The sequence below is a fragment of the Neopelma chrysocephalum genome, unplaced genomic scaffold (genome assembly GCF_003984885.1).
Source record: "Neopelma chrysocephalum unplaced genomic scaffold, ASM398488v2 Primary Assembly neopelma1_59, whole genome shotgun sequence".
NCBI lineage: Eukaryota > Metazoa > Chordata > Aves > Passeriformes > Pipridae > Neopelma > Neopelma chrysocephalum.
The window spans coordinates 4,374,190-4,383,248 of NW_020897714.1; the positions used below are offsets into that span (position 1 = coordinate 4,374,190).

At 39.3% G+C, this 9,059-nt stretch overlaps 1 protein-coding gene across 1 annotated transcript; it reads right to left on the reverse strand.

The window, feature by feature from the left end:
- Nucleotides 1-1,964: 1,964 nt before the first annotated feature.
- Nucleotides 1,965-8,769, reverse strand: KRR1 (KRR1, small subunit processome component homolog). The gene is made up of 10 exons (XM_027679738.1): nucleotides 8,666-8,769; nucleotides 7,940-8,115; nucleotides 7,312-7,446; nucleotides 6,920-7,045; nucleotides 6,746-6,829; nucleotides 6,116-6,172; nucleotides 5,446-5,616; nucleotides 5,198-5,275; nucleotides 4,974-5,067; nucleotides 1,965-2,620 (listed from the first exon to the last, which is right to left on the reverse strand). Exons 1-10 carry the CDS (start codon nucleotides 8,751-8,753, stop codon nucleotides 2,478-2,480), a joined length of 1,152 nt encoding a protein of 383 aa, XP_027535539.1. The 5' UTR covers nucleotides 8,754-8,769; the 3' UTR covers nucleotides 1,965-2,477.
- Nucleotides 8,770-9,059: the final 290 nt, after the last annotated feature.

Consider the following 9,059-nt stretch of genomic DNA (forward strand, 5'->3'; position numbering starts at 1 on the left):
CTTCAGCAGCTCTTAGGAAATACTGTAGAAAAAGCTTCCTTAAAAAAACTGTAAATCACAGGGGCTTAGGGGAATTAAAACCCCAAACTTTACAATGTGGCATCTTTCATTCAAAAAAAAGCCTGAAGGTCAAGAAGTCAAAGGTAAACAAGTAGCTTTGTCATCTTAAGGACATCCAAAAATCCAGGTATTTAGCTCTGGATGATCAAACCACTTTGAACTGTCCACACTTATGGCATATGCCCATGAATTCCATATGATAAATGCAAAACACTGATATATAAATCAGTTTATGGAGATAATTCGCAATAGTTTAAGCTGTTCTGAAAATACAAAAAAACCTTTTTTACCATTCCAAATCCACTATATTTTCTGTTGTTTGCTTTTTATACAAGTTTTACAACTGTATACCCATACACTCAGAAAACAGGTGGAAAAAGCACCAACAGTGACACCATGTAGCCAGTTACTATTCAGATGTGGACTCTTGGGCAGACAAATCCTTTGGTTTAACTTTCCTACAGGAATGAGTAAACTTTCTTGATTTTCCAGTCTAACTAAAGAAATGTCCAACCAACAATCCTTGAAATCCACAATAAACAAAAAATATGAAACAAAATCTTATGCCCTTCCACCCCAGAACAACAGGTCGAGACTGCCTGAAGACTGCTAAGAATTCTACTACAGATAGGGATTTGATGTAAAAGCTACATTTGATGTAAAAGCTAAAAATTTAGGACTCAGTTGTGAGTCCTAAATTTAAAAAGCACACTTCCACAGAAAGTATAATTTAAATCCAGGCTGCCACCAAGGTGGGCTATGTTTTCCTGCACTGCAACTCAGGCAACCAAGCATTTAGCTGATACATTTGGAAAACACTTTTTCGTAGGATACTTTCACAGCCAGATCAGGTTCCTGAAATGATATGCCAGCCTGCAAGACCACTATGGGACAACCAGCCCTACAAATTGTTTTTAACTTTTTAAACAACAAACAGGAACACTCGTGCCACTCCATCATGAGAAGGGCCTCATGCAGTTCGGATTAGAGGCAAGGACTCTCCCTTCCCTGAGACACTCATGGTCCTTCCCTGGGTACAGTCAGCCTCCCCCTTACTGGGTTCTCTGCAGTCCTCTGCTGAAGCACATTCGTGGGGGCACACTCTCAGAACTGGCATTTAAACTCACAGATTGCAGTGTGTCCTGTTGAAATTAGTCCTTGCACTCTGTGAAAGGTCTGAACTACCTGACAAACTCGGTCTCCCCTTTGCACTGTCAACTGCCAAACGCCAGTTGGGGTTTCTAAAAAAGCTATCTAACCACATATATTCTAAATTCTTATTTATATGTGCAAGAAAAAAAAATTGGCTATGTTTTCACCTACTAGTTTCAAATAAAAGGTCACCCACCTAAAAGCAGTGAGTGGCACCATTCTAGCATAATCATTTCCACTGCACGTGCAGGTGATCAACATTCTAAAACCTGGCAAAAACACTCTAACAGAGTCAGGAAATTAGTGTGGCTCTACCTCATTACATTTGTTTCTTTAATCTCAAACATATGAAATATGCAACAGCTGCTTTGCCAGTCCACTTTATTTCATCACATTTTGCATTTTCAGGAAACTGAAAAACCTCTAAATTTCTTTTAAAATAGGGGAAGGACCTCAAAAAAAAAAAAAGCGGAACAGTTTTTTAAGACATTCTTGCAAGCAGGAAATAAAAACATATTTAAAGGTAGATAAAATGATTTTATGCTTTCCCTGCAGCACACACCCTGTGTAAAGACACTTTGTACCATATTCCGTCTAAAAAACCATAAGGATAATGCTAATAAATGACAGTTTATTAATGGTATTAATGGTAATCAATGAAGACTATGGTTTGTCTAATTCTCATATGAAGCTGTGAGTTTGTTTCCTGGAAAACAACACGTAGGTTGGGCAGTAGATTATTAATTAAAGAATTTAAGAACAATGTATTAAAATAGTTTATTAACATCAAGACAAGACACACGCAAATAATCAGCTTTTACAGAAACAAAAGCATAATACAGTAAAAAATCTTCCCATTTAGCAAAAGTTATCACCACAACTGAGGCTGCATATTGTCTGGTAGTCTTTCACAGAAGAATTACCTTGAACTTTCACCTTTTTAGAGTTCTCTGACCCTAAAGTTTAACACTCCGCATCAAACTCCTAAATGTTTCTATTATGAAACCTTCCCTTTAGGCAGATGGGATATTATCCAACTCTCTTACTTTCTCAAACACTATAGTGGCACAGATTTTCTTCACCAACCTTGGCAAGTCTGCACAGCTGCTTTAGGTCCACTAATTAAACTGTACTTGTGAAAACAGAATGATCTTTCTACCTAGTCTTTTCTTGTCCAGATAATACTGACAGCAAAAAGTCTCCAATCTTCCAAGGGTGAAAATGTTCATTATTGGAGGAGAAAAGTGAGCATCTTGGATGGTGAGTTACTTCTTTTTCTTTTTTTTCTTTTCATCTGCTGCCATTTTTAACTTTATTTCCTCCTCAGGAAGTGCTCCTAATTTCTTCTTCTTTGCATTCTTTACCTTTTCCTTGATGGCTTCAATATCAATTTTTTTCTCAGTGGAGGCTACATAGTAAGAAATATAAAGGTAACAGACATGAATTTTACTTTTTAAAAATTTTAACGGTCTATGAAATGACTTCATATATAAACATAGTAAACTGCATCTTGTGGCATTGGTTAGGACTCATTTTATGTTCACTAATGTTTTTTATAGATTGTTCATCTAATCGTTTTTGTTGAAACTCATATTATCTACAAATCTTATTCAGCAGAATTCAAAGGAGAACAGTCATATAAAAAATTCCACACAACTGCATTTGGACACAGATGCCACAATACAAACTATTATCCCCCACTCCTCAGAACACTACTGTACTTCTCTGAAATTAATACATACACACTGTCTTAGACATAGGTCTATTAGCATGACTGATCTCACATAAGAAGAGAAGAAAATAACCGAGTGCTCATATCTAGAAGATCTTTCATGGTATTTTGTCTTTCTGCAAGTAACTAAAGTGGTAAGATCCCAAACATGCCTGTCCGTGGCCATCCATTAATGACCAATGTTGGAAAAAGGATGGGGAAGGGTGGGCTGGGGGCATATGGTGCAGATCTTTGACCCCTGCATGCAGACCTTTATAAGAGACCTCTACAGAATACTGAAGTGAAACACTTAATGCTGAGCAACATGAATAACCTACTCTTACGTTCACCTAAGTGACGGTATTTTCTCTTTTGAGCACGAGTCATGAATTTGGATCTAACTCTCATATCTCATACAGTTAATTCCTACATCTAACAGTAGGTACCATATGTCTTCTTTGGATTTCAGTTCTTCTCTTCATACAAACTAGTGCTGTCATCTATTCTTGGAAGACTGAAAGATTTTAGCTCAAAACATGCATCAACTAAAAAAGCACCATATTTGAGAGATAGTGCAGTCAACAACAGGCTCATTGGAAATTTACTGCCACCACAGAAAAAAAGAGTACTGTATCAATGCTGCAGAACACATGCTTTTCAAGAAACAGAGACTTTTAAGCTCATAAGAAATTGTGTAATATATAGTGTAATAATATATAGGTAGTATGTCATGGCTGGGCTTCGTGAACGAAGATTTGGGAAGGGCTCTACCCACATTTGTTGCAAGCGCGTTGGTGGCTAAAAAGGCCAATACGAGAGAGGCATGTCCGGTTGCAAAAGGCACAGCAGAAAGACTCCTTAGATGGTATATTCTGCAAGGCACGATTCTTTCTGCGTTGTCTTTTCTCCTCAAGGGTGATCCTGCGAGCTTTCTCAAAGGCATCAGCAGTGTTATAGATGGTGTGTCTCCAGACCTCCCAATTTGAGGCCAGAATAGACCAGTTATGGTGGTCAATATGGCCAAGGCTGAGATGTTGTTTCAGGGAGTCCTTGTATCTTTTCTTCGGGGCTCCTCTCTTGCGGCAGCCGGTGGCAAGTTCACCATAAAGCAGGATCTTAGGGAGGCAGTGATCCTTCATCCTGGAGACGTGCCCTGCCCAACGCAGCTGTGTTCTCAGTAACATGGCCTCAATACTTGTGACTGCTGCTTGTTCAAGAACAGATGTATTGGTCACATAATCTGACCAGTGGATGTTTAGGATTGTACGGAGGCAGCGTTGATGGAAGCGTTCTAGGAGACGCAGGTGGTGGCGGTAGATGACCCATGATTTAGATCCATCTAAGAGAGTAGACAGCACTATGGCTCTGTAAACACTGATCTTTGTACTTTTCTTCAAGTGTTTATTTCGCCAAACTCTTTTATGAAGTTTTCCGAAAGCACTATATGCCTTTGCTAACTTGTTGTCTATCTCCCCGTCAATCTTGCCATCCAAGGAGATGAGGCTGCCTAGGTAATTAAACTGCTGAACTGATTTGAGTTCTGATTGGCCAATACCATGAATATGCAGCATAATCAATGAATCCAGAAAACTGAAGACTTGTTTCTCTAGTGCATTAAAAAAATCGTCTGAGAACATAAGTTCTTACTCTGCATATAGTGGTTTTACTAACTTTTAAAAAAGCTATTTACCCTATCTTGTACCAGTACTTACTTTTGGCAAAAGTTTCCAAGTAAATACTGCTTTTGGGTTTCTTTTTAGAAAAGCCACTTGAAGGTAAAAGTTATGGCAGCTTCACTAGAAGACTGAAAGCCAGAAATTGATGTAGCCAGGACAGCCAATCGAGACTGGGCATTCTACAGAAAATTGTAATTTTACAGGTATAGAATTATTGGCTGCATGATCTTTCTACTGTGTCTGGCAACTCTAGGCATGGCTCTGACCATAGGATTTTTTTGCATGACCTTTTTTTTTCCCTAGGCTGTATCTGCAAAGTCACTTAGCCTAGAATTGACAATAGAAGGTTTTAGGACAGGAAAAAAAAAGGTTACCTTTCTTTGTTTTTACAGCTGGTTTTTCCTTTGGTGGGATAAAAGCTTTATTTCTTTCTTCTTGTCTTTTCTTGATTGCATCTGCTTGCTTTGCCTAAAGTTACCAATAAAAAGGTCAAGTAGCAGTAAAGCAGGGCAAAAAGGACAAAAAAAAAAAATCAAATCAAATTCCAGGTCAGAAGTCAAATGCTTTTTAACTGGACAGTGGACCAGTACAACTTTACCTTTATCTCTTCCATTTTCTTGCGTTTCTTCTGTCTTTCTTTCAAGAAGTATTCACCACTTGCCAATTCTTTATCAATCTATGTACGACAATTACCAAGAAGCCTTAAGTAATTATGGATTATAAGCCAGATGTTTAGTATCAGGAAATCAAGATCTTGACAGAAAAAGCCTCTCAACCTCTTTTTACAAAGAACACGATTTCAAGTCGTGCTATATTCCTGCATAACCAAATAAAGTTTCAACTGACCTGGCTTTCTGGCTGTGGAGGTGGGAACGGTGTGTACTCCTTCTTAGTATTTTTCTTCTTGGGCTCCTTGCGTTTTTTCAAGTTCTTCCGCTTAAACTTAGGCAAAAATCTTTCCCAGCTTTGTGTCCTCAGTTCAGGATCTTTTGCTAATTCCCTTTTGATCATCAAAGTCTTCAGTAGTTTCAGAATGTCATAAAGAAGTTATTAAAAACAGTATTACAGTAACAGTCAAGAGATTCAAAATACAAATTTTACTAGACTGTCTTACAGTGAATATGCTACATCCAAACCTTCATCTCTCACTTCAGTGAGAGCAGTGGGGCTTAATTATGAACAGCAGAACCAGAAAGATGCATACGTCTCAAAATGGGGACAGAATGCACTGGAGAAGGTGCCTCCGTGTAAATAAGCAAGTATTAAGCAAACAATTGAAGGGCAAAAAGTTTATACACACTTCCTTTGATGATTTCTCAGATTCTGTTAATGGTATTATGGCAATATATCCTAATAAAATGGAGGATGTCAAAGTCAGGGTTTTTTTAAAGCAGCACACTGCAGAAATTCTCAAATATAGACTACCACACAGAAACATGTAAATTATTAACACACAATTATCTGGGAAGAAATAGTATTTTCTTGTAAACAAAGCCACACAGTGGACTATGCTAACCTTGATGTTATATATGGGATGTATATTCTTCATTGTGTCCAGAACAACTTTTCTAACCTGTATTTAATACAAAATGAAGAACAGAAAACTCAGCAAGTATTTCATATTCTAATAATTTAAAATACCAGCTATATTATCTTGCTTCCTCTCCCCACCTCTGTCTCCCCAAAGTAGCGAGATATAAAATCATAGAAACATTAAGGTTGGAAAAGACCTCCAAGATCATCGATTCCAGCCTTTAAAAAGCTAATGCACAGGGTTAACTAGAAGGCACAGCACTTTAGAAATATAAATAATATTGTCAGACTCCAGCAGGCCCTAAAAAATATATTACTGTCATGTTCCCATGGATCTAATGGTGTCATGAGGAACTTGCTTTTGACAAGCATTCTTCTATATAGGTATTAAAACATATACAAGTATTTTTTCTTCCAAGACAGAATGACCTCAGAGTCTAAACAAAATTCAGCAGCAAAATGATAGGACTACAGATATTCCTGTAGCTTACTAACACATAGCTGAAAAGTCAGTGAAATACTTGAGGTTGCCAGATTTTGCCTAACACCTGCCCTTGAGCTGGGCACAGAAGTTTGCGTTTGCTACACAAACAGCTCATCTACCTCCCCTTACCTCTTTTAGCCCACCAAAGGGTCCAAGAGCCGAAACAGTGTTGCCTTGCACCATAATATAACAGTTTGTTAACAGTTCCAGGGCCTATACCAAAAAAAGAAATTAATTAAGTATGAAGACCTGACACAAATTTGGGTGTAAGAATTGTCTGGTTACTACACTTAAAGGAAATACCTTCAGAGTAGATCCTTTTGGCCCAAGAAGCCGTGCTCTTCTTTTTATAAAAGTCTCTCTCTTCCTCACCAGAGAGCCTATCTTAATGATGTCACATGCAACATCATCCTGAAGGATACGAACTGCCTAAAAAGAAAAGATGCAGTCAATGTCATCTGAATGCAAGTGTATTATTCATAAGAGTCAAGAGAATACTTCAGTTTATTCTTCTCACTTTGCTTTCAGATATATTTACTGTAAATATGTATTTTATTTTACTTGACTCACTTGAAAATCCCAGATTTTCAAAATGTACTCTTTTATAGGACAGAATTTGAGTAGGATATACAATGGAATTTAAGATAGAATATAAGCATTACGACAGATACAAACTTCCAGGATTTATTACAGACCTGCTCAAATGGAACACTTCTTGCCAGAAGTTTTATTAAATCTCTAGCTCTGATGATTGCATATGGATCAAAAGTCTTCTTAGTGGTAGTGACAGTCATGCTCCCTTCAATTAGATCCAGCGCTGCATTCACATACTGCAGTATTTGAAAAGAAACTGCATCAGTCTCTAAATGGGAACCTCACAATTCAGCTTTTGCAATAAGCAATTAACAATCAGAATGCCATATACTGAATGCAGATCTATTTTCCAAAATTTCTTAAGCGACTTTTAGCTTAAGGAAATTCACACACACAGACAAAAACCAGACCGAATATATGTCATAAGGCCCAAAGCATCTCCTTCATCTCCCTGAATTTAAGTGCTGAACAAAGCTGTCAGGGTCTGGATGAGAAGATCAGTGGAGAGCTTTGCTAACAGCATCTGTAAAGGACTGCAAGTCTGGCCACACAGTTCTTCATTGATTTTGATGCCAACAAAAAACGACGCTGCTAATTCTAAATGCAAGCACAGTAGAAATTTACAAATACAGTATGAGAAAAGCAACTTCCATTATTTTTATAAGCTTAGTTAAGACATGTGTGTCCCAAAGGATAAAGTGCAGCATCACAATTATTAAGAATTCATACGTGTTCACCCAAGGCTTTCTGGACGAGTGGCCAGCACTCTTTCAAGTACGCTTCTCTATACTTCGGGAATAATGTTGCAAAACTGCTTTCTTCCAGCAGGCCTTTGGGATTATCCTCTCTTGTAAAGGCTGGCTCTTTCCATCCATCTGGCACAGTGAGAAGTTCCGATTCATCAACTGTTATAGGTGTAACAAAAAAAAAAAACAATAACAAAAAAAAAGCTGTTGAGCTTTTTTTCCCTCCTATTGCATCAGTGACTATTACACATCTCCTCCCCGCTTAACTACAAAAGGCAGGGTAATTGAAAGCAGAGGGATGAAGAAGTTTGGTTTAATACTCTCTAGAATCTGGTTTGCATCTCTGTAGGCCTTAATGAAGTTGCTGGTTTAAGCTACTTATACTTAAACAAACAAACAAAAAAATCCACCGCTGAGATATGCGCTGTTGATAAAAGATTATATATATATATGTATATATAAAAATATATATAAATATATACATATATATATATATATATAAGGTTACTATACAAGTATATTACACAAGCACAAGGCACAGACTGAGGCAAGGAACCCGGCTACCTTGAGGGCGGGCGCACTGCCACAAGCCCCAAGCACCCAACAGCAGCCTCTACCCTCGCCAGCGCCGCACGGAGAGGACCCGCAGCCCTAGGGCTTCCCGACGCGCCGGCCGCCAGCCCCGCACGGACCCGGACCTCACCCACACCTGGCGCCGCTTTCTTCTTGTTCTTCTTTTGTTTTTCTGTCTGCCTCAGCCCTGGCTCGCGCTCGACCTCCTCAGTGGCAGCCGCCATATCCGCCCGCGCGCCGGAAGGGGCGGGGGGGGAGTGATGCACGGCGGGAGGGGCCGGGCCGGGCCGGGCCGGGGCTGGGCGCTCCTCTGAGGGTCGCTGGGAATGTCAGACGGAAACTCCGCCTTGCTGCTTGTGCGCACAGGGGGTTCCCACAGATTCCCATATGCGTTACTTTGTCCCGATCACAGCACAGTCTGTCTCACGCCAGCAGGGTTTGGTGGGTGGTTTCCCTGCTGGAGACCTCCCTCGCTTCCTCAGGGTAGCTTGGCAGCCCCTTTTGGACTCTGTGCCTCTGTTCTGATTACA

Excerpts from the sequence above, each read along its gene's own strand:
- KRR1 (XM_027679738.1), bottom strand. The coding sequence starts at position 8,753 with ATGGCGGCTGCCACTGAGGAGGTCGAGCGCGAGCCAGGGCTGAGGCAG. Across the intron at positions 7,447-7,939 it reads AGAAAGCCTTGGGTGAACAC|TATGTGAATGCAGCGCTGGA; the intron begins GTATGAATTCTT and ends CAAATACTGCAG. Across the intron at positions 7,046-7,311 it reads GAAGTGTTCCATTTGAGCAG|GCAGTTCGTATCCTTCAGGA; the intron begins GTCTGTAATAAA and ends TTTTCTTTTTAG.